Here is a 25,819-nt window from a genome sequence, read left to right as displayed (position 1 = left end):
CAGAGGGATCACTTACAGTGGGATGCGAGGGGAAAGAGAAAGGTCGAGAACCACTGGCCCAGATGCTAAGCTTCTCCAGCACATATAGGTGTTCAATCACAGTGCCTGCAGACTTCCCTGTGTAGCTAGAGGGTCATAGGTGTGAGGTCGGGAAACATTAGATGGTTGTGCAGAAAGTTTACATTGGTCAGCACAACATTGTGGGCTGAACATTACATTGTGGCTGAAAATCGGGGTAGGCTTGAAGGAATGAGTGTCTGATTCCTGCTCATATTTGGAGGAGAAAAGTGGAGCACACAGAGGAATCCCAAGCAGTCACAGTGAAAGTTATGTAATCCAGATACAGGCAAATGGGATTAACTTTGGGAGATATCTGGATCAGCACAGATAGGCTGAAAGGGCAGTTTCCACTCTTCACCCAGAGCCCAATCATAGCACCTTCAGTAACAGATCTTATCTAAGCTGCAGCCCTATTGACCAGGGAGTGCTCCCACAGCTCTTGCTGATGAGAACTGGAACCTCAGGAGTGAGATGAGAATCCCCTTCCTTTGATTCGGAACTAGTGTGTTCCTGTTGTAGCGACTGCCTTATGCCAAAGCAATGGCAGTCAGGCAGTTAGACAGAGGGTAAACAATCTTCCTTGTCAGCCAAGTCAAAGATTATCAATGGTCTCCCACCAAGAAGTCCGGAAACACTTCTTACCAAAGCAAGTGTCCCAGAATATGTGGGGCAATCCAGAAGAATGGAATCACCAGGACTGATGAGCATTTCAAACACCTAGAAAAATAATGAAGCAAAGTTACTGTTTATTGGGGAGCTCTCATCTTCCTGAGTCAACGGCTGAACAACCAAAGGAACTGCTCACAGTAACCATCTGAGACTCTCATTGTTACAAAACAGTATCACTGGACAACAAAGGTTTTGTTTCCCGAACACGTTTGGGAGTATTTTACGGATTTTGGGCTGTTGGTCATGAAAATCACCTTAAAAATTTCCTATCACATTCTGTTTTATAAGATATAACCTACGTTCGTGATTTCCTGTCATATTTTAAGTCTACCTCGAGCTTACAAAATCACAAAGGGCATCATGTCATTGAAAATTCATTTTCCGCGTTCGCTCTTTGGCTTCTTCCCTGCTGATCTTGGTGACGAACATAGCGAAAGGTTTCACCAGGACATGGCGACCATGGAAAAGTGGTGTCAGGGTGATTGGAATCCACCAATGTTGGCCAACTGTGGTCCGGGGAAAGGCTGTTTGGTCAGGTTGTATATGTACAGTCAGATGATAATAAACTTGAACTTGTTCCCATTTCTGCCTCTTCCTGTTCTTATTCTCCAATTTCTGCCCTCTTTGCTAACCTTCTGTCCAATACCCATCACCTCTTAGCCCCTTCCCAGCTTCTTCTCCGAGATCGACTGGAAATCAACCTTGCTATTTTACTCCCCATGAAAGGACCCAAGGGCTAATATTATTGGCTGACAATTTCTACCAATAGATGCTGACATATTGAGTTCCTCCAACTTCTCAGCGTTTGCTCCGCATTCAAACCATTCCCGGGGTAAAGATGTTTCTGATTTATGAACAGTACTGGACAATGACATTTTTGCTTCCTGAACACTTTCAAGTGTGTATGGATCTTGGTCCGCTGATCACGAAAATCACCTTACAATTTTCACCATACCTTCTTTAAGAAAATAACCTATTTTTGTGATTTCTTATCATATTTTAAGTCTACTTCAAGCATCATGTCACTGAGAATTCATTTTCTGCATTCGCACTTGGACGACTTCTTCCCTGCTGGTCTTGGTGCAGTCAGTGACGAACATGGTGGAAGGTTTCACTAGATATTGTGACCCGTGTAAAATTGGTATCAGGGCAACTGGAATCTATCAATGCTGGCCGACTATTGTTGGATACGGTCACGAAAGGCAACAGATGCTGAGTACAAATGAAAATCAATGACAAAATATTTTTAGGCCCAGTTGAACTTACTTAACGTGGCAACATCATTATGCGATTAAACATACTAAATTCAATAAAAGTAAACGTTTCTCCATCTTCTTACGTGATACAGCAAATCTGACATTATCTTTGTGTTCAGCTTGAAGTTGTCTATCACATTCTCCAATATTTCTTCAGGAAGCAAACCTTTTGAAAAAAATCGTTGCCCAGTGATCCTTAAAGAAAAGACCGTTCTGCCCGGTCCTAATCCTTAGTAGTATCCATCGTATGGAATAACCTCTAATTTTATCCACAGCAAAAAAGTTTGCCTTAACCCCCTTTAGGCCATAGCCCTGGATACAAGACCTTGAGCAAGGGGTAGGTTTCGGGATTTGTTGGTTTGTTTCACTGACCAGGAGCCCAGAAGTGGCACATCTGTAAATTGTAATTGAATAATTGGTCGGTTAATCAGAAAATTGGTAGCAGCAAATAAAATGAGTGGTGTTTGTTGGATTGGGTTGGGAGATGAGGTTTTGGCTTGAAAGGCTTCTGCATCAGAGTAGGAAGTTGAGCGGGTGTTTCCTTGACAGGAGCTGGAGTGGTGAGTTGAGGTGGTGGCTTGAAAGGTTTCAGTATGCAGAGGTTGAGTGAGGGGCCCCGGCTGTTGGGAGTGAGGGGACTGGGGGGGGGGGTGTTGTATGTGACAGGACTGGAAAGAACAAGGTTTTTGGGATGCAGCTGTGCAGAGAGGAAAGGTTGGGTGAGAGGGTTAAGGCTTCAGTTTGGGATTGCTATGGTAAATGAGGTTGATCCTGGTCTCTCTGTGTTCTTATTACACAAATGGAATGGCTGTCAGAGCAGTGGTATCCTCTACCTGCGTGGTGGTGGAATAGGTGGTCAGTGCAGGGCATTCCCGTGGCTGTTCCCCTCCATCACATGTATCCACTTTGGATACTTTTGGAGGGATGACTTACCAGGGAAGGCCACAGTAGCCCCAGTGTTGAAGGTTTGGAGATGTTGTGGATAGGGTTGAATGTTAGTTACAACGGGATGCAGGGTTTGGTGGAGAAATAGCAATGTGCTCAAGGTTACTTCCCACTCTTTGAACATGGCATTTCTCACCTTACTGAGCCCTTCCTGACTGCCGTTGGTGACACACAAGTCCATTTGTCCTTGCTCAGGGCTGCACTTGAGGGTTGGTGGATTGTGAATGCTTGTTTGTAGATCTTTCATCCAGGAAACCAACTCTGGAATTCTGCAAAACACAAGAACTATCTTTGTCACAGTTCTCTCAAGTGGACAAGCCCTTCAGCCCAACAACCATGCTAACCAAGTCAGCTCTGAGGGCGAGTTCCAATTGTATTTGGTTCCTATCGTTCAAAACCCTTACCATCCATATATCTGTCAAATATCTTTTGATTGCTGGAATTGTAGCCATTTCTATAGCAATTAGGAACTGTGTTATGGAGCTGCATGTACTCTGGATCACTTGGAAGGCGGGAGTTGATAGAAAAGAGCATTTTGGAGATTGGGACCACAACTCTTTTTCCTTTCGCAATGGTGTTAGGCAAGACCTTGGGAGAACTACAACGTTAAATGGCCACAGTTATTCTCTACGAAATGCCCAACAGAAATTTCCACAAGGTACTGGACAAATTAGGCCCACCAAGACAAGGAATGGATGGTTGGATAAAAGAATTAAGGAGGTGGAACATTTGATCAATGGTAAGAAGCAAGCTCTGGAAAACTCTGCATACACCACACACAATGCGCTCAGTTCTGGTCACCTCACCATGGGAAGGTTGTCGAAGCTTTCAGGAGGATGGAGAAGAGATTTTACTATGATGCTGCCTGGATCATAGCAGGGTACGGGTCCTACAGCCCATGATTTTGTGCTGAATTATGGAAAGCTACTCCACAGCTATCTAATCTTTTCCCACCTCATGGCTTCTATTTTTCTTACATCCACGTGCTTTGTCTAAGAGTCTTTTGAATGCCCCCATTGTACCAGCATTCTAGGTACCCACCATTCTCTGACGTGTCCCCTAAACCTTTCTCCGCTCACCTTAAACAGTTGTCCTCTGGTTATTCACCCGAGAAAAAAGGTTTTGGATGTCAATCTTATTCAAGCCCTTCATAATCTTGTATACCTCTGCAGACCCGCTCAACCTTTGTCGTTCCAAAGAGAAAAGCTCTAGCTCTGTCAACCTTGCTTCTTTAAAATGTTCTCCAATCCAGTCAACTTCCTGGTAAATCTCCTCTGCACCCTCTCCAAAGTATCTACATCCTTTCTGTAATGAAGGAACCAGAAATGAACGCAATACTCCCAGCACAGTGTAACCATAGTTTTATAGAGTTGAAACCCCAGGTACATCCAGGGTAAGCAAGCAAAGGCAGCCAATTCCCTCCGATCTGGGAACCTTGGTGAAGCAGCAGGTATCCCAATACACTTCCAAGATCCTTTTACCTAAACCATCTTCTTGTACATGCGCCGTAAACTCAACATGCCTGGACATTTCTGAGACAGGGCAGACGCTGCTTAGAGGTCTCATGCACAGTCTCTCATTACCCTGATGACGAGGAGTACTGCAAAGCTCTTTTCATTGTCTCCAGTCCAAACGTGATGCTCCTTCCATCCTTTATGGTGAAGCTGGCACTCTCAAAGGGGAACATGTCCGGGTTGGGCAGTCCACCAGCGAGGGAGATCATGGTCGGTGGACTCCGCTCGAGAAGTTCAGCTGGAAAGTAGCAGAAAAATATTCCAGGGCTCTGGGACATTTCTTGCAACTTGCACCCATCACTATGTCGGCATAATAGGGAGTGCAGTAGGACTGGAAAAAGCCATGGGGGAAAGAGGTGGAGAGGGTAATGGGAAAAAGGAAGGAAGGGAGAGGGTTGAGAAAGAGGGGCAGGAGGGGGAGAGAGTGGACAGGAAAGGAGAAGAATGAAAGGGGAGAGGAAAATGATAGAGGGAGAGATTAAAGAGGGAGAGAATGTGGAAGAGGAGAGAACGAGGGAGAAAATGGTACAAAAGAAACGTGCTGGCTGGAGGTAAGAAAACCATTATTGAAAATGGGTATTAGGGGTGGACGGGAAAGAGAAATAGGGGGGAAGAAAGAAAGGGAGAAAATAGAAAGGAGGAAAGATGTAGGAAAAGGAAAAAAAAAGTGATCATCACATTAAAACTGCAGCTTGTTGGTGGTAGATTAACCAATGCACATTAACCTTTGACAAAAATTAAATGGTATTTTGAAATTCCTTGTTTAATAAATGACATTTAGGATTGGATCATTAAAAGCTAATCATGTTTGACCAACTTGATTAATTGAGCTTGGGTACAAGGGACAGAATATCAAAGTCTGAACTAAAATAGTAAAACATGAGGAGAGTGTGAAGATATTTCAGGTTCAATTCAAATTACACATACCACATGCAGTGATAGAGTTTGTTTCACAAGCAAACTAATGGACCTCTCATACTGGCAGTCCCAAGGTTACAAATGTCTTTAAATCAAATTAAGTACTTAAGTTGGAACAGGTTCTTATTTAGAGACAGTTAGTTAAATGTTTATCTTAGTATGATAGTATATATTTTATCTTTCGATGAAAAAAAGAAAACAAAAACCAATCGTGATTAAAAGTTAACACTTAATCTCATTCTATAGATGTTTTGCATAACGGAAGGGGCATTCGTGAGGTAACATTATGTGCATGTGCGATTAGGGGAACAATATGTTCATAAGTGCACGTTGCCCGTGAGTTGGACATTCGTAACGCGGGGACTGCCTGTACATAGCGCAACATACGAGAAACATCATGGAGGAGTTGTCAACTGGGTCAGTGTGATAGAAGTCAGATAGAGTATGGGTGCAATCATTGCGGATTAGAGGAATAGTATAGCCACACTGTTGTTATAGATGATTCAACTTCCCAAATATTGATTTGCAACTCTTTAATGTGAAAGGTTAGATGGGTCAGGATTTGTCAGGTGTGTCCAAGAAAGATCCCTGGCAGAATGTGGACAGGCTGACTAGAGGAGAAGCCATATTGGATTCTGGTCAGGTGACAGACCCATCGGTGGGCAAGCATTTCGGAGATGGTGACCACTACTCCTTGAGCGTCGCCCTGTACAAGGACAGGAGCAGATGATATGGGGAAGTATTTAAATGGGGAAGGCTAATTACAATAGGATTAGGAAAGAACTTGGAAGTGTTAATTAGACTAAATGTTCTTCGGGAAATGTGGAGTTTTGGATACATTTATCCCACTGAGACCTTAAGAAGTAGGAGCAGAATAAGGCCATTTAGCCCATTAAATCCACCCTATATTTCCCTCATGGTTGATCACCTTTTCAACCCCACACCCACCGGCAATGAGATTTCTGAACGACTAAAGGAACTGCTCACCTCAATCATCCAAGACTCTCATATTCATGAAGCAATATTTATTTATTTATTTGTATGAATGAATACTTGTCTTGCATATGAATTGTTTGTTTGTATGTATATTATGTCTGGTTGTGTGCCCACGCGTTTTGCACTAAAGACTGGAGAACGCTGTTTCATTGGGTTCTTCATACAATCAGATGAAAATAAACTTGAGAGCTCCATCTCTGACAGGGTCAGATGGGATAGTAAAGACTAAGCAGGGGTCAGAGTGGGAGAAAGTGTGGTGGAGGGTTAGGGAAGTCAGAGGGTGGAGATGGAAGGTAGGGGAACCCAGGCAGTGGGAGGTGGAAGGTAAGGGAGGTCTGAGGGTGTGGGTGGGGCATCGGGAAAGTCAGAGGAGAGGGGAGGTCAGAATGGGGAGGTAAAGGTTGGTGGGTCACTGGAGAGAAGGGAGGGAGATGAGAGGGTTTCAGGGTTGGAAAGAAATGGTGAATTCAGAAGAGGAGATGGAGGAAGAGTAGGGAAAGGTATAGGGTATATGTTTTGTCTCATGTCCCAATTAAATGCAAATAACTTTTTTCGGTCGGAATTTAGAAAACTACACCCATGCAGTATATGCGTGTGCACGTTATACAAAAATATTTCTACACAATTTATGATTTCCTGCGCGTTATATGCATGTGCATATTGTATGAGTGAAAATATGGTAATAATATTGCACCATCTATTTTGAGTTTCCTGACTAGCATGTAAAATGTAGATTTTCACTGTATCTTAGTACACACAACAATAAACAACTTAAACTGCTTATCTGGGTTTTAATGGCTATATTATTTTCATCCAATCTGACATTTCTTTTGGTCAACCTATTTCCACTTCTGTTTAGGGGTAATGGACCTGAACTGTTGTCTTTCCACAGATGCTGCCTGACCTGCTGAGTGTTTCCAGCAGTTTCTGTTTTTATGTTTGAGAACTGTAATAGCAGGTACTTGTACGCTCGAGGTCACTCAAGGAGCTGTTATGCAATGCAAGTCATCAAACCTCTGTTTAGTTTTTGCCAATGTTGAGGAAACCACTTGGCAGGCACTGAAAACACTCAGCTGAATTTGCAGCAGCTGTAAAATTTTGCTTCGGATTTGTTTCCACGCTGTGCCAAGCCAAGTTGGTTTGTTCGAAGCATGTCTCACTCTCACCCCTGCTCGACAAGATGTTAAGCAGATGATTGGTTACCCAGCAACTTACTACTCTTAGTGGCAATTAACCCAATTTGTCAAACTCACACTTTTGCACCTTTTTTGTCTGTTAATATTTACATCAGCCCTTGAAAATTATTGAGATTAACATAACGCATACACTAGCTTTCTTTAACAACTTCATTCTGACAAGTACATTACAGCACTGAATAAGCCTTTCAGCCAAGATGCTGTCTTGATCTATGATATAAATCTACTCCACTGCAATCCCAGCCTTCCCTACCTCACACCCATAATCCTCTATTTTCCTTACATCCATGTGCCTATCTAAGAGTCTTTTGAATGTCCTTATTGTACCGGCCTCTACCACCGTTCCCACCTGTCCATTCAGTGCACACACCACTCTGTGCAAAACAAACTTACCTGATTTCTCCCTTAAACTTAATTCTACTTATACAAATGCCCTGAAAAAATGGTGCTGGCTGTCCACCCTATCTATGCCTCTCATAATCTTGTATTAAGTCTCCCTTCATCCTTCGGCATGGTTAATGGAGAGCTTATTACAGCGCCAGCGGCCCGGGTTCAAAGCCGGTGCGACCTGTAAGGAATTTGTATGTTCTCCCCATGACCTGCGCAGGTTTCTTCTGGCTGCTCCAGTTTCCTCCCACCCTTCCAAAAAAAAATATATGGAGTTGGGAGGTTCATTGGGTGTAATTGGGCAGCACGAGTTTTATGGATTGGAAATGCCTTTCTACTGTGCTGTGTCATTAAAATCGTTAAAAAAATTAAAATTTAAACTTAAAAACCAAAGTTAAGCATCTTCATTCTAAAACCATGACCAAAGTGAAGTCTGGTTCATAAATTAGAAGCAGTCATAGAGAATAGTGATTAATAATTGATCTTCAGTCCAATAATCTAGTGATCCAGAAAGTGGAATTCAAATCCTATCTTGTCGACTGAGAACTAGTAGTTCAGTTAATTAAATAACGTGTGGACTAGACAAAACCTAATTAGTTCTTGTACCTAAAGAGTGACTTTAAATTTTTTTTCTCTCTGGCGAAGTTATAGTTACAAAGTTCTAGAGCACGGAAAAAGGCCCTTTGACTTAACTTTTAGATGTAGAATTTTTGATTCCCATGATGGGAGAGTCTAGGACCAGAGGGCACAACTTCAGGATGGAAGGGCCTCTGCTTAGGACAGGGATGTGTAGGAATTTCTTCAGCCAGAGGGTGGAAAATCTGTGGAATTTGTTGCCACAGGCAGTTGTGGAGGCCGGATCATTGGGTGCATTTAAGACAGAAAATGAGAAGTTCCTGATTACCCAGGTTACGGGGAGAAGTCCGGGCTGTGGGTCTGAGTGGGAATATGGATCAGCTCATGATTAAATGGTGGGGCAGACTCGATGGGCTGAATTGTCTATTTCTGCTCCTATGTCTTATGGTTTTATGTTTTTGTCCATGTCATCCAAGGTTGACCCACTTACTTGCAATCTGCATATATCCCTTCTGAACTTTTCCTATCCACGTAACTGTCTGAATGACTTTTAAATACTATAATGGTACCCACTTCTATCATTTCATCCAGCAGTTTGTTCCATTTACCCACTGTCCTCTGTGTGTAGAAGGTTCCCCTCAGGTTCCTTATCTTTCCTCTCTCATCTTGAACATCTCCCCTCTAGTTTTAGAGTTGTCTAATCTCGGGGTGGGGGGAGGAAACGATACTCTATACTCCTCATCATTTTATAAATGTCTCTTAGGTCCCCGCTTAGTCTCCTACACTTCATGTAGAAAAGCCCCAGCCTAGGGAGGTATGGTTAGTGTAGCAGTTAGAGCAACGCTGTTACAGCGCTAGCGACCGGGGTTCAAATCCAGCATTGTCCGTAAGGAGTATGTACCTTCTCCCCGCACCCACGTAGGTTTCCTCCAGATTTCTTCCCACTGTTCAAAAATTGTACCGGGGTTGTAGGTCAATTGGGTGTAATTGGAAGGCACAGGCTCGTGGGCCTAAAGGCCCTGTTACTGTGCTGAATATCTAAATTTTAAAAATTAAAATTTATGCACCCTCTATTTATAATTCAAGCCTACGGTCCCCACCCCACCCTCCTCCACCTCCCCAGGTCCCAGCAACATTCTTGTGAATCTTTTTTGCAATCTTTCCAATTGAACATCTTTCCAACAGCTGGGTGACAATAACAGCGCAGAACTACTATTAGTGTCGTCTCACCAACATCTTATTCAGTTGTACCATGACGTCCTGCCAAGTGTGATAATTACCTTCCTCACTTCCCTGTCGACCTGCCTTGCTACCTTCATTGACTTATGTACCTGTACCCACCCCCCCCCCCCCCCCCACCAACTCTCTCTGTTCAAAGCTGTGCGTTTCTAAATCCACTCTTTCGGAAGTGAAATAAATTTGTGACAATTTCTGTAGAACCATGGAACATTACAGCACAGAAAACAAGCCCTTCTAGTCTGACCTGCACCCAGTCCGTATCCCTCCATACCCCACCCATCCATGTACCTGCCCAAATTTTTCTTATCTGTTGAAACTGAGCCTGCATTCACCACTTCAGCTCGCAGCTCATCCCATAAACCCACCACTCTCCACATGAAGAAGTTCCCCCTAATGTTCCCTTTCAACTTTATCCCTTTCACCCTTAACCCATGTCTTCTGGTTTGTATCCCTCCTAACCTCAATGGAAAATGCCTGCTTGTATCTCTACCTTATTCTTTCTCTACCCATCATAGTTTGTATACCTCTATCAAATCTCCCCTCATTCTTCTACACTCCAGGGAATAAAATCCTTCCTTGTAACTCATTCCTTAAGTCCTAACAACATCCCAGTAAATCTTTGCTGCACTGTTTCAATCGTATTGATATTTCTCCTGTCTGTCCCACATCGGACTTGTCAGCCACAGCAGCTGACGTGGACATTTACCCCTCCATATATCTTCGTCTGCGAAGCCAAGCCAAAGAGAGAAGAGAGGTGACCAAAATTGCAGACAATACTCCAAATCAAACTAGTTTAAAAACTTTTGTCGAACTTCTGGTCACATCTTACACTTATGTGTTAAGAGATATGGGACCACTACAATGCTTCTTCGTAAGGTGGCTCGATACATAAGTCCACATTGTTCTGTCCACACCTCCCATTCCTTGCTAAAGGTACAGAACCCACTCATATAATTCCCTTTAGTTGCTGCGGTATCTACAGTAGAATTCTGATAATCCGACACTGAGATCGGCTGGAGCATTAGCTATTGCTCATATCATCCCAACACCCAACCCCAACCCCAACCAACCAATTTTCCCCTGCAGCCGCTGCAACCGTGTCTGCCTGTCCCGCATCGGACTTGTCAGCCACAAACGAGCCTGCAGCTGATGTGGACTTTTACCCCCTCCATAAATCTTCGTCCGCGAAGCCAAGCCAAAGAAAGAAGATATCATCCAGTCAAATATTTAATTTACTTTTATTTTAACAGTAAATTAATAGTAAGTAATCATAAATTTTCCTGCCAATCAAATCAGTTTAATGGGAACAGGAAGCAGTTCAGAGGGAGTGAGAAACAAAACCCAGCGAGTTTCATCCCATTGATACCGCTGGGACAAGGTGAAGTAAACGAGCACTGGGTGCCAACATTCCGGGCTCCAGCATTACCCAAGCCCCACTTAATACCCAGGGAAGCATGGCCAACTTAGCAAGCAGGTCAATCTGTTCAGAGAAGACGCAGGATTAGGAATGAAACCGAAAGGAGGAGCGGGAACGAGGGGCCCCTTTTGGTCACCTTTGCTTCTTCACCTTGTACTGCTTCAAACAGAATGACACAATTGGCAACCTACTTACTCAGTGCTCTGATGGGTGATGTCCTCCGAGCCGCACTCACGGAGTTGATAAATCTCGAGTAGTTCATGACACCTGCAAAGAAAGTTTCAACGTATGATCTGAAGGTATAAAACAGACAAGACTAAACCTGCCGAGAGAAAATTGCTCAACCCATCAGGTGAATGACCTTTTATTTGCAACAAATCCCCTTCTCAGTCTGCAGTTGCTGACAACCAGCAAATCATTGATCTGTAGAGTTCAATACCTCTCATGGCAGCTGGAGAATTTATATTCAAGTCATGAAATAAAATTGGACCTTTAGAATTAAGAGGTCTGAGAAAATTTAGCATGTTTCTGAGGTCTCTCACCAAAGTTTACACCCTGAGCACACTCTCTTCTTCCACCTCCCGTCGGGCAAAAGACTCAAGAGTGTGAAAGAACACAACAGCAGGCTGAAAGACTGCTCTTCGCCACAAGCCATTAGGCAAATGAACGAACCCCACCTCATGCTGCCCTTGCTTGGAGTTATTTGACTTTCTTTTCCTATGCTCTGCATTTGTGCTCTTTACATGTTGTCCGAATGTTAGAGAAAATCTGTTAGAATGCTTGCAGAATTCTTCTCACTGTAATGAGGTACCGTGAGACAAATATGAACTTAAACTAAAGCTTAAACCACAGAGAGTATCCTATCTAGGTGTATCACAGCCTGGTCTGGGAACTGCTCTACCCAAGACTGCAGAGAGTGGCCAACGCAATGAAAGCAATCACACAAACCAACCTCCTCTCTACTGACTTCTGACTCAAGAGATCTGCTAGCACATTAGTACAGGGGTGTCAAACTCAAATTCACAGAGGGCCAAAATTAAAAACATGGACTAAGTCGCGGGCCAAACTAAATATTTATTGAAAATTTTCAACAACATCTGCATGTTTTCTCTTCTTTCAACATATGTAATGTTAAACTTTTTCTTATTAAAATAAATGTTTAATAATAGTTTTGGTTAAACTCTTTCCAGAAGCATTAGCAAATGAGAAATAAAATATTCAATCAATAATATTTCTCTATCGCCTTTAAGCTCCTTTTAAATGTATTTTTTTGCACAAGCCAACAAGTCAAAAAAATAACAAATTGCTTCAATGACAAACAGGTTTGTCTTTTAAAATGATGAACATATAGTCTGCCTCCCACCTGTCTTGAAAGGTCCTGTTTTCTGTCTTTCGTTTGGCCATTTTTCGTAAGGGGTTTATTACATGTGAGTTAAGCGACAGGTCGCAGATGCTAATAAAAGTAAAGAGAGGAGGTGGGGGCGATTAGCGGGCTGACGGGCCGGCGCCAACGCATTTGCAAAGCATTCTGGGATCTGTAGTATTAGCTGTGCTTGCGCTATACTGGCGCGGCGGCCAGCAGGCCAGCTCTAACACATATTTGATATGATCTTGCAGGCCAAATATAATTATATCATGGGCCAAATTTGGTCTGCGGGCCTGAGTTTGACATTTGTGTATTAGAGGATCCATCCGCCTCCTTCCATCAAACAAAAGATAACATGGGCATGATCACCAATTGTAGCGGCGGCTACTCTGCTCCTGCAATAACAGGACGGGTTGAGCTCAGTGAGCAGACTAGCTTATTGCAGGCTGCTGGGCTGCACTTATACTCCCAGCTTATACTCCTGGCTGAGAACCACGCTGGAGGGCACTGACATCACCTGGGCGTCACGTGGTCCCCCAGTGTGGGTTTCTGAGCCCTGTGATGGAAGGAAGGGAAACCCCCGACGGGGTTTGAATCCGGCGCTGTCAGTCAGGAGTTTGTACGTCCTCCCCTTGCCTGCAGGAAACCCTCCAGATGCTTCGGTTTCCTCCCACCCTTCAAAACATAAGGGGGTTGTAGGATAATTGTGGTACAATAAAATCCTTGTTATCCAGAATTCAAGCACCTGGCAAAAAAAATGCAGAAAATAAGTCAGAAAATATAAAAGTGTGGCGGCTCACCACAAGGCAGGCGAACAGGCCCCACTTGTAAGCCACACGGCGGGGCAGCCGGCCAAAATGGCACTGTCGGGGGTTTCCCTTCCTTCCAGCTTGGGGCTCAGAAACCTGCGCTTGGGGACCACGTGATGCCCGGATGATGTCAGCACCCTCCAGCGCGGTTCTCAGCCAGGTCTGGGCTGGGAGTATAAGTGCAGCCCAGCAGCCTGCAATAAACTAGTCTGCTCACTGAGCTCAACCCGTCTGGTTGCGTGTGTTATTGCAAGAGCAGTGTAGCCGCTGCTACAATTGGTGACCCTGACTGGTTCAAATGTCTTTGAACCCATCATGAGCGAGCTTGGGATCAGCGCTATAGCCATGAAACTACCTGAATTCTGGGTTCAGCAGCCAGAGACCTGGTTTGGCCACGTGAAGGTCCAGTTTCACCTTCACCAGATTTTGTCCGACACAATCAAATTCTACCATGTGGTCACTGCCCTGGACCAGGCCACCGCCAGACGCGTGCTGCACCTTGTTCAGCATCCACCCACTGAGGACAAGTACGAAACCATCAAGCAAGTGCTTACAGGGTCCCGTGGACTATCCAGACACCAGCATGCCGCTCGGGTGCTGCATCTCGACACCCTGGGGGACAGGTCCCTGATGGAACTGATGGATGAGATGCTCGTGCTCATGGGTGATCACACCAACTGCCCACTCTTCGAGCGCATTTTCCTCGACCATATGCCCGGGGACATCCGCCCGCTGCAGGTTCAGGAGAGCTTCACTGACCCGAGGAAGGTCACCCAAAAGGCCTAAGAGCTATGGCTTGCACGATTCTCGGAAGGCTCAGCGGTCCAGCAGGTCAGGAGGCACGGGCACGACCATGCCAAGCCCACCCCTAGCGCTGTGGTAGAGCACCCAGCCTCTGCAGGGGCCCCCAAGAGGCTGCAGGAGTTTGCGGGTATGGTCAACGTTTACAACCATTTCATCCTGGGAGCTGCGTGCATCATGCAGCTGCTGTTCACCCTCATTGCAGCCATCTTCACTGACCACAAGATGCTCGTTTGGAACCCAAAAGCCTGCACCGCATTCGAGGCCACCAAGTACGCCCTCGCGAAGGCCGCCATGCTCGCCCACCCGCACACCGACCTGCATATGGCACTCTCTGTGATGCCTCTGTAACAGCCGTCGGTGCCATCCTGGAGCAGCAGGTGAATGGGCATTGGAAGCCGCTGGCATTCTTCAACTGCCTGCTCCACCCGCCGGAACACAAGTATAGTGCCTTCGACCGCGAGTTACTGGGCATGTACCTGGCGGTGCGGCATTTCCGCTATTTTTTGGAGGGGAGGACTTTTACCATCTTCACTGACCACAAACCCCCTCACCCAGGCGCTGGTGATGGCAAAGGATCCCTGGTTGGCCCACAAGCAGCGTCACCTCTCCTCCGTGTTGGAGTTTACCATCGACATTCGGCACAAGGCGGGGAAGAACAATGTGGTTGCTGATGCACTTTTGCGACCGGCCATCTGCGCACTGACACCCGGCCTCGACTTCGACTAGGAATCTGATGAGGAGATGAGGGCCTTCAAGACCGTCATCACTGGCCTGTGGTTCCGAGACCTCCGGACTCCGAGCGGCGAAGGCACCATCCTGTGCGATATCTCATAGAAACATAGAAGATAGGAGCAGGAGTAGGTCATTCGACCCTTCGAGCCTGCTCCGCCATTCAACGAGATCATGGCTGATCTTAAAGTTCAGTACCCCGTCCCCGCCTTCTCTCCGTAACCTTTAATACCCTTATCCTGAAGAAATAGATCTAATTCCCTCTTAGATATATTCTTAAATATAATATCTCCTTGGGCACTCCGCGGCCAGTGGTTCCGCAGCAATGACGCAGGCAGGTCTTCCGTCACATCCACGACCTTTCACATCCGTCTATCAGGTCCACGGTCCAGATGGTGGCAGAACGGTTCCTAAGAAAAATTTGGTCAGGTACATGGATGGGAGGGATATGGACTGGGTACAGGTCAGTGGGGTGCGGCAGAATAATAGTTTGGCACAGACTAGAAAGGCTGAAGGTCTTATTTCTGTTATATGGTTCCAATAATGGTAAATGACACTGAGTTTATTGTTATATACTGTAAAACTCCTGGTATCCAGCTCCTGTGGGGTACTTTAGCACTCCTAAAGTGTACTTTCCAGTTGCTTGAGACTTTACTCTTGCAATCCCTAACTAATACAGCTGCTTTAAAGAGAAACAGTTTAAAAGACCCGGTACTACTCTGTACCAAATTCTCTTGCATGAATGCATAAACCTTAAAGCATTTTACTTTATTTTCCATCACATTCTTTGAAATATTTAACTGTTGTTGCATCTGCAGGTTCCTCCCCCTCCACAGAGCCACCCAAAAGGCGAACAATAACATTATAGATAATTAAACCCCCCCCTACCAAGTTTACAAATTGGGGAAACTCTTACTTATCAGGGATAAGGAGACGCTTAAACAGAGTCACCCCAACAGCGTCATCCTGCCCTTCATCCTGGGCAATGTCATTGCTGTTTTACACAACCTAATTCAAATAGCTGCTCTGAGCAAAGCATGACCAAGGCCCTCTGTTGGCTGAATATTTGCTTCCCATCGTTACCAAAGGTTTATGTTACAGTGAAACTCCAATTTTAAGCACCTCGATTTAACGTAAATTTAGATATTATGCAATCAGTCATGCGCCGATTCATGTCTGTGTTTCATTCGAGATCAGACGTTAAGCAAGCCCATTTTAAAACATGTGGTACCAGTGGCGCATTGGATGATTAGATGTGGCGTGTCTAAATGATTAAGGTATGTAATGCTTAACTTGTTTTTGCAAGACGACTTGCATACTCGGCGGATCAAACAAATATTTTTCACGGTGGAGAAATCACGCAATGTTTTAAAGACGACTGCGAGTACAAATTTTGCGGAGACACTCTAAGTGAGAGTGAAATGCTGGGGATGAAGGGAGTTCAGACACAGCAGACTCCCGACATGTGGCCTGATGAAAGCTATTTTGGCAACCCTGGTAATCAGAAGGTTTGCGCAAAGCGGTTCGGGTTCAACAGACAAGGAGCCGCCAAAGCAGGTTCCCCCACGCCCCGCCCCAACGCCCAGTTGATTCGGGTTCTCCGTTCCCCCCCACCCAGCCGCAGCGGGTCCTGGCCCCGGCAATGCGTCAGTGCCGATCGGAGACATCCTGGCCTCTGGTAATCTGTCGCAATTGTCAAACTGCCTCCATTTCTCTAACTCCGAGTCATCCTGCATACACAGTGAAACCCATATTTAGCACGACCCCGCTTTTACTCACCATGACACTTTATGGATCCCAAGGATCGCGTTATAACAGGGTCACGCTGTAAAACAATACTTTTCTCTACTCCCTATTCAAGTCTTTTTGTACATTTTCCATGCCTATCTCATGATTTCAACACTTATTTATCTTCCTATTTATTTACTATTATTACACTGTGTGTTGTATGAGTTGGATTGTCTAGTTAGCATGGAAAACAAACCTTCTTACTATATCTTGGTACTTGTGACAATAAAAAAAATTCAGTTAAAGCAGATGGTTTAACTCAGAGGAGCAGGAATCCAAGGATTGCCATAAATTTACCAGCCTTGCCTGTCCTGGTCTATATGTAACTCCTGACTCTCTGACCCTCTGTCTGTTGAAGTAACCTTGCACTGCCAAAAGATGACAAGAGAGTATACAAAAGAGTATAAGACATTGATGAGGTGAAATATGGAGTATTGTGTGTAGTTTTGGTCACTTAACTATAGGAGACATATGAATAAGATTGAAAAAGAACAGAGATGATTTACTCGGATGTTACAGAGGAAGGTTGAATAGGTTAGGACATTATTCCCTGGAGCGTAGAAGAATGAGGGGAGAAATGATATGGATTTACAAAATCATGATGGATATAGATAGAGAAAATGTAAGGAGGCTTTATCCACTGAGGTTAGGTAAGAAACAAATCAAAGGATCAGGGTTAGCGGTGAAAGGGGAGAGGTTTGGAGAACATTAGGGGGAACTTCTTCACAGAGAGAGAGAGTCAATCAATTCAGCGGGCAACAAAAATTGATCTTACTTACTTTTGAAAATGGCTGACATGGTCTGGTCCAATGCTGAGGATGTCTGAAGCTTCTCAAATTCCTGGAGATGACCTTCAGGTGTGCAAAGCCTTTTTAAACAGAATTCCATGGGTTTACAGAATAGAATTAGACCACAAACAGGAAAAGCTACTGCTCTTGTTCCACACCAGGGTTATTCTATCCTTTTAGAAGCATAACCTTGATGCACTGATCTGCATCCTTGCCATTCACCTCAACTGCTTCATACCACCCACAAGCTCCACATTCCTGTCATTGTCTTGGAAAAATTCATTCCCATCAGCCTCCTGCTGGATCTAAACAAATGGGCCATGCTCACTCCATCCTAAATGAGACCCATCCATGACCCAGATGGCAATGGTTATATTGAGTTTTTTTTCCATCTAAATAAATGGCAATAGGAGCAGGAGACCCTCAATTCTGTCCCATCATTGTCCATATAAACCTTAGCAAGGCCTTGAAAAAGGTCTCACATGGGGGGACTGGAAAATTAGATCACAAGGGAACCAGATTGAGCTACCTAATTAGAGGTGGTGAAGGGGTGTCATTCTCGTCGGAGGCCTGTGATCAGTGGGGTCCTGCAGGGTCCATCATTGTTCGTGATCTACATGAACAACTTGGATGAGAATATAGCTAACGTGTTTTGCAAGTTTGTCACGACACCAAAATTGATAGTTTCATGGAGAGTGAAGAAGAATATCTAAGATCAACTAGGAGAATGAGGCAAGGAATGGCAGATGGAATTTAAGCCAGACCACTGTGAACTGTTGCATTTTGGAAAGTTAACCAGGGTCAGACTTAAATAGCAAGCCCAGGAGAGTGTCGTTGGACATACTTCCCAAAAATGGCCACACAAGCAGACATGGTGGCAAGGAAGGCATTTGGCTTCACTGGCCAGAGCCCTGAGTGTCAGAGTTGGCATGTCATGTTACAACTGTACAATATATTGGTGCAGTTCTGGTTGCCTAGCCATGGGATGCGACTTAGCTGGAAAGGGTGTGGATATGATCCACAAGGAGGTCATTGGGACTGGAGGGATTGAGTTATGAGGAAAGTCTGGATAGTATGAGGCATTTTTTTCTCCCTTGGAATGAGCTGCCAGGTGAAGTGGTGAATGCGGGGTCCATTTTAACATTTGTTATGAACTACCAAACATTTTAAATTATGTTTGGAATGAAAGGGACCTCGTTAGCATTTACAAAGGAGCAGCAATGGAAAATTCGCCAGACAATGGTGAATTCAAAATAATAGTTTTTTATTAAACTATTAATAACATTTCTTACTATCTCTAAACTTAACTCTAAATTTAACCCCACTATGCGCAAATGTAAAAAGTGTGCGTGTGTGTGACAATTTTTAAAACTTCAGCGTCTTGCTTAAAAGTCTTAAATTCTTAGTTCAGAAATAATTATGAAGCACTTATAAAAATCATATCTTCAGGCCTCTTTACTCCCAATTTTTTTGATGAGTGAGCTTTTGATTGAGAAATAGGGTGGTGTTGGTTGGGGATTTCAATTTTCCAAGCACAGATTGGGAAACCCAGTCAGCTTTAGCTTAATTATAGAAGGGGATAGGTCGGGTCCAAAGTTGAAGGTCTTCAAGTGGGGGAAGGCCAGATTTGAAAGAATGAGAGGGATCTGCAGAGAGTTGTGTGGATTGATTTTTTTGCTGGAAAGGATGCAGAGGAAAATTCGAGGGTATTTAAAGGTGAGATTTTGAGAGTACAGGATCATTATGTTCCAGTCTGGACGAAAGGCAAGACCAAAAATTCAAGGGAGCCGTGGTTTTCTAGAAAAATTAGGAAGTTGGTTCGGAAAAGAGGGAGGCCGATGCTGAATATAAGAAACAGGAAATTGAGAAGATGTATGATCATTACTTAGATTGCAGAAAGAACCTTAAGTGGGAAATTAGAAAGGCAAAAAGGTATGAGGATTCCATAGCTAATGAGGTGAAAGTGAATCCTAAGGGTTTTTACAGATACGTGAACAGTAAAAGGAGGGTTAAGGATAGAGTAGGTCCACTGGATGATGGGAGCGGTGGACTATGTGAGGAATCGTATGAGATGGGAGAGATATTGAACATTTTTTTTTTCTTGTTTCTATTCATGAGGGAAACGGGCATTGGGCTATATTAGATAAGTGAGGCAAATGGCTTAGTTATGGAGAGGATAGGGATTAGTAAAGTGAGGGTTTTGGAGCTTCTAGGGTCAATAAAGGTGGATAAGTCTCCTGGTTCTGATGGGATTTTTCCCAGGACTTTAATTGAGGTCAGGGAGCAAATAGCGGGAGCATTGACAGTAATTTTTCAAAGATCACTGGAGCAGGGTGTGATGGCGCAGGATTGGAGGGTTGCAAATGTAGTTCCATTGTTTAAAAAAGGCATAAGGTGCAGGCCAAGTAATTATTGGCCAGTAAGTTTAACTTCGATGGTAGGGAAAGATATGGAGGATATTCTTCGAGATAGTATATACGCATATCTGGATAGGCAGGGATTGATTAGGGGCACCCAACATGGGTTTGTTAAGGGAAAGTCATGTTTGACCAACCTTGTTGAGTTTTTTGAGGAGGTGACAAAAAAGGTGGATGAGGGTAGGGCGGTTAATGTGATCTATTTGGATTTTAGTAAGGCTTTTGATAAGGTTACGCATGCAAGGTTAATAAGGAAGGTTCAGCCACTTGGGATTAATAGAGAGATTGTGACATGGGTTCAAAGGTGGTTAGAAGATAGACAACAGAGAATCATGGTGGACAACTGTCTGTCAGGGTGGAAACCTGTGACAAGCAGGGTGCCTCAGGGATTGGTGCTGGGTTCCTTGTTGTTTATCATTTATATTAATGATTTAGATTTAAGCAAATATGCAGATGATATGAAAATAGGGGTTGTGGTGGGTAGTGAGGAAGGTTTTCTTGGATTACAGAAAGATTTGGTTAGTTTGGAAAAGTGGGCTGAAAGATGGCAGATGGAAGTCAATGTAGACAAGTGTGAGGTGTTGCATTTCGGAAAAAATAACCAAAATAGGACATATATAGTTAAGGGAAAGGCATTGAGGTACGCAGAGGAACAGAGGGACCTGGGGTTATGGTACAGAGTTCATTGAAAGTGGATTCCCATATAGACAGGGTGATTAAGAAGGGATATGGTATGCTGGCCTTCATAAATCATAAGAGTCCAGGAGCTGGGATGTGATGTTGTGGCTGTTTAAGGCATTGGTGAGGCCTGATTTGGAGTACTGTGCTCAGTTCTGGTCTCCAAATTATACAAAGGATATAGATAAGGTGGAGAGGGTGCAGAGAAGATTTACAAGGATGTTGCCAGGCTTACAGCATCTAGAGTACGAGAAAGATTAAGGAGACTGGGACTTTATTCTTTGGAACGTAGACGACTGAGAGGGGATTTGATAGAGGTATTTAAAATTATGAAGGAAATAGATAGACGAGACGTAAATAGACTCTTTCCCCTGAGGGCAGGGGAGGTTGGAACAAGAGGGCATAAATTAAGGGCAAGGGCACAAAACTTTAGGAGAAATGTTAGAGGATGCTTTTTCACTCAGAGAGTGGTGGCAGAATGGAATGGCCTTCCAGAAGAGATAGTTGCAGCAGGGTTCCTTCTGTCAATTAAGAGAAGGTTGGATGTGTACATAGATGTGAGGGGGTTGGAGGGTTATGGGCAGAGAGCAGGAGGGGGAGCTAGTGGAATTGTTCATGTGAATTGGCGCGGACTTGAAGGTCCGATATGGCCTGTTTTCACACTGTAAACGGTTATATGGTTATGTGGCGGTATGCCATTAGGCAAGTGAACTGGCCATGCTTGTCACGCATGCGGCGGGGAAGCCATCCAAAATGGCGCCGTCAGGGGTTTCCTCCCGACCTTGGCACCGGGCTCAGAAGCCCGCGCTTGGCGACCCACGTGACACTCCAGTGACATCGGGGCCCCCCAGCGCGGTTCTCAGCCAGGTCCGGGCTGGGAGTATAAGACCAGCCAGGCAGCCTGCAATAAAACAGTTTTGCTCACTGAACTCAACCCGTCTGGTTGTGCAATCCTTAAGTTAGCAGTTTAGCTGCTGCCACAGCTATATACCACATACAGCAAAATATTCTTTATATGGAAGTGTCCACCTTCTGAGCCACCAATGTACTTCTTGTGAAAAGGAGAATACAATTCCTGTCTTCTGAGGATCAAATTTTCCTTTTACTGAAAACTTAGGAATCTGTTTTCCACACGAAGAACCTGCCCTCTTTTCAAAGAGACAGCGAATTAAGTTATATTCTTCCATGATAAATTCACAAACCCAGACAAAGGTTAAACAAAGTGGCCATACAAAAATGGACCCTGTAGAATGCTGTCCTCATTTCCAAAGAGATTGTAAAGTGGTCTTCCTATTTCAAAACCCACTTCTTCTGTATTCCCCTTTTCGTAGAAGTAACACATATCACCTATTCTGGTTACTGTAATTCAACCCTGTCTTTCACAAGGTTCCAACTCCCATGTGGTGGATTCAATAATATGGTTAAACTGGAAACCGAGCTTTCCGGGAATTGCTGTTGCATCTGGGTTCAAGCAGACCTCACTCCCACCCCAACTAGCTGGCTGGGGATTTTGTGGCACTATCCTCTGGCTGGCATTTCCCTTTGAAGGCTTCAAAGACTGGTTGTGGTGGGCTTGTTGGGGGGGGGGAGGAAGAGGAGAGGGGTCGCTGGCATGGGATTGATGGTGGGAGGGAGTCTGACAGCTGGTGGGGGGGGGGGAAGGGGAAGACTAGTTTGTGTGATGTGTCCCTTGCCACATCATTGCGAGGATGGGATTGGCCATTTACTGGGGCTATTCCCCATCCCCCCCATCACCATCAGCCTAAAAGGTCCTAGGAGGGCTACCCAGATGCTACAGTTTAAAAGCACCTAATATATTGTCCATCCTGGGTGGAAGAGGTGATTCCAAGGGGACAGGGTGGGATAGGAAATGGGAAGAGAGCCGAGGGACCCCCCCCCCGACAAATCCCAGAGAGGAAGGAGTTATAAACCCGGGGCCGTCGTTTAAAACAAGAGGTATCTGGTGGCAGTCTGAATTCTCCAACTCAGAGGCTGGGTTTTTAAGGAGGTTGATTTTTTCCCCCCCCACAAGTTCAGGCACCTAGAAACATAGGTGAAGGAGTTGGCCATTCAGCCCTTCAAGTCTACACCCCCATTCATTTTGATTATGGCTGATCATCTACTCAGTATCTGCCTTCTCCCCATACCCCCTGATTCCCTTAGCCACAAGGGTCAAGTCTAGCTCCCTCTTAAATATAGATAAGGAACTGGCTTCAATTACTTCCTGTGTCAAAGAATTCCACAGATTCACCACATGGGAGGAGATGACGGTTGAAGCAGAGCAGCCATAATTGTTGAGTTTTAGAGCTTTGCATCAGAAACAGGCCCTTCAATCCAACACTTCAACCTGAGAAAGTTGCTTCCCCAGAGTCAGACTATTTAAAACCATACAACTATTGCACAGAACAGGCCCTTGTGACAGTTACACCATCAACGAGGTTAGTCCCAATTCTTGCAAACCACATGACTAAGTTTTAGTTCTACCAAAATTCTGTTCCTTTTTCAAAACCACATAATATCCCTAACAACCTCTGACCTCATCTCTGTTCAAGAGGCTTAAGTGGTTTAGTTTAGAAACAAATGGCTTCCTCAGCTGTTCTTATTGAGCACTTAGATACTTCAGTCTTTAATAAAGCAAACACTCCACTGTTCTTGAATAATTAAGAAGCACTTCAGATTCATTAGCTGTCTTTCCAAAACGCTTCGACTTCGAGAATTAACTTTCTCTGAGTACAATGGTTCTCTGTAAATGTGCTGTGAACTGTGTGTGACCCTGTACCAGCCCACAACTAGCTTACTTAGAATACATATACAGTATTTTATCTCTATAATTTACTTTATTAAGACATTTTTATAAGAAATACAGCTTAACCTAAATATTACTATTAACATAGATCCATAACACATTAAAATATTTGGACAGATACATGGTGGGCACAGGTCTGTGAGACTAGATAGAATAACAGTTCAGCACAGACTAGCAGGGTCAAAGGGCCTGTTCTGTGCAATAGTTGTATGGTTTTAAATAGTGTGACTCTGGGGAAGCAACTTGCTCAGGTGGAAGAGTTGGATTGAAGGGCCTGTTTCTGTTGCAAAGCTCTAAGACATAACAATTATGACTGATCTGCTCCAACTGTCATCTCCTCCCTTGTGGTGAATCTGTGGAATTCTTTGACACAGGAAGAAGCCAGTTCCTTATCTATATTTAAGAGGGAGCTAGACTTGACCCTTGTGGCTAAGGGAATCAGGGGGTATGGGGAGAAGGCAGATACTGAGTAGATGATCAGCCATAATCAAAATGAATGGGGGAGTAGACTTGAAGGGCCGAACGGCCAACTCCTTCACCTATATTTCTAGGTGCCTGAACTTGTGGGGGAAAAAAAAATCAACCTCCTTAAAAACCCAGCCTCTGAGTTGGAGAATTCAGACGGCACCCAGATACCTCTTGTTTTAAATGACTGTCCCGAGTTTGTAACTCCTTCCTCTCTGGGATTTGTGAGGGGGTGGGGGGGGTCCCTCAGTTTTCTTCCCATTTCCTATCCTACCCTGTCCACTAGGAATCACCTCTTCCACCCAGGGTGGACAATATATTAGGTGCTTTTGAACTGTAGCATCTGGATATGGGGGGAGGGGGATAACCCCAGTAAATGGCCAACCCAGTGATTTAAGGGGGATCCCGTCCTCGCAATGACGCAGCAAGGAATGCGTCACACAAACTAGTCTTCCCCATTCCTCCCCCCACCAGCTGTCAGTCTCCCTCCCACCATCAATCCCATGCCAGCGACCCCTCTGCCCCCCCACCCACCAGCTGTCAGTCTCCCTCCCACCGTCAATCCCATGCCAGCGACCCCTCTCTCCCCCCACCCACCAGCTGTCAGTCTCCCTCCCACCGTCAATCCCATGCCAGCGACCCCTCTGCCCCCCCACCCACCAGCTGTCAGTCTCCCTCCCACCGTCAATCCCATGCCAGCAACCCCTCTCTCCCCCCACCCACCAGCTGTCAGTCTCCCTCCCACCGTCAATCCCATGCCAGCGACCCCTCTGCCCCCCCACCCACCAGCTGTCAGTCTCCCTCCCACCGTCAATCCCATGCCAGCGATCCCTCTGCCCCCCCCACCCACCAGCTGTCAGTCTCCCTCCCACAGTCAATCCCATGCCAGCGACCCCTCTCTCCCCCCCAACCCACCAGCTGTCAGTCTCCCTCCCACGGTCAATCCCATGCCAGCGATCCCTCTGCCCCCCCACCCACCAGCTGTCAGTCTCCCTCCCACCGTCAATCCTATGCCAGCGACCCCTCTCTCCCCACACCCAGTGGGGATGGGGGAGTGAACCCAGAGGCAACAGCAATACCCGGAAGGCAAGTACCCAGTTTAAACAGAGACAGTGCACCAGCCCGGGCTGCAGGGGCAGGAGCAGGGGCAGGAGCAGGGGCAGGAGCAGGGGCAGGGGCAGGGGCAGGGGCAGGAGCAGGGGCAGGAGCAGGGGCAGGAGCAGGAGCAGGGGCAGGGGCAGGGGCAGGAGCAGGGGCAGGGGCAGGAGCAGGGGCAGGGGCAGGGGCAGGGGCAGGGGCAGGAGCAGCAACAGCAGGTACAGGAGCAGGAGCAGGGGCAGGGGCAGAGGCAGGAGCAGGGGGAGGAGCAGGAGCAGGGGGAGGAGCAGGAGCAGGGGCAGGGGCAGGAGCAGGAGCAGGGGCAGGAGCAGGGGCAGGAGCAGGGGCAGGGGCAGGAGCAGGGGCAGGAGCAGGGGCAGGAGCAGGAGCAGGAGCAGGAGCAGGAGGTGGGGGAGGAGCAGGAGCAGGAGCAGGAGCAGGGGGAGGAGCAGGGGGAGGGGGAGGAGCAGGAGCAGGGACATGAGCAGGGGGAGGAGCAGGAGCAGGGGGAGGGGAGCCCTGCTCTATCAGCGCTGTCCAGGCCACGCATTGCCCCGGATCTCCGCCGCTCTCCCCGTCACCCACACGCCAAGTGCCGAGAGAGGCTCCGACTGACTCCCGCGCTCTCACCTGCGCTCTGTCCGCGGCCCGGGACCTTCTCCCGCCCGGCTCGACTGCGCCCCGAGAGGGCGGCGGTGGAAGCGCAAGCGGTCGATCCGCCCAGGCGGCTGAGTGAAGGGCTGGGGACTCAAGTCACCTTGAAGTGACTGTGTACAAGGGGCTTCTGTGTCCGGACTGAATTCGTATTAAAGGAGGTCTTTGGGGGGGGGGGGGGGGAACAGGAACAAAATGCCAGAGGGGCGCTGCACAGGAGTGGATCCTTCGGCCCAACCTGTCC

The 25,819-nt window shown here is 45.9% G+C and overlaps 1 protein-coding gene across 1 annotated transcript in view; it reads right to left on the bottom strand.

Moving 5' to 3' along the window:
* The window catches only part of aadat (aminoadipate aminotransferase), an 84,316-nt gene extending 58,726 nt beyond the window's left edge, over positions 1-25,590 (bottom strand). Inside the window, exons 1-6 of the mRNA XM_069941344.1 lie at positions 25,552-25,590; positions 17,449-17,537; positions 11,369-11,440; positions 4,514-4,682; positions 3,067-3,199; positions 703-777 (exon numbers count right to left, since the gene is read on the bottom strand). Coding sequence (XP_069797445.1) covers positions 703-777; positions 3,067-3,199; positions 4,514-4,682; positions 11,369-11,440; positions 17,449-17,467 — 468 coding nt within the window. The 5' untranslated portion in view covers positions 17,468-17,537; positions 25,552-25,590. The remainder of the gene's footprint in view (positions 1-702; positions 778-3,066; positions 3,200-4,513; positions 4,683-11,368; positions 11,441-17,448; positions 17,538-25,551) is intronic.
* Positions 25,591-25,819: the final 229 nt, after the last annotated feature.

Source organism: Narcine bancroftii, chromosome 1 (assembly GCF_036971445.1).
Source record: "Narcine bancroftii isolate sNarBan1 chromosome 1, sNarBan1.hap1, whole genome shotgun sequence".
In the NCBI taxonomy this organism is placed as follows: domain Eukaryota; kingdom Metazoa; phylum Chordata; class Chondrichthyes; order Torpediniformes; family Narcinidae; genus Narcine; species Narcine bancroftii.
Note: the sequence above shows the minus strand (reverse complement) of the source record. Positions and strands in the feature narration are given on the sequence as shown.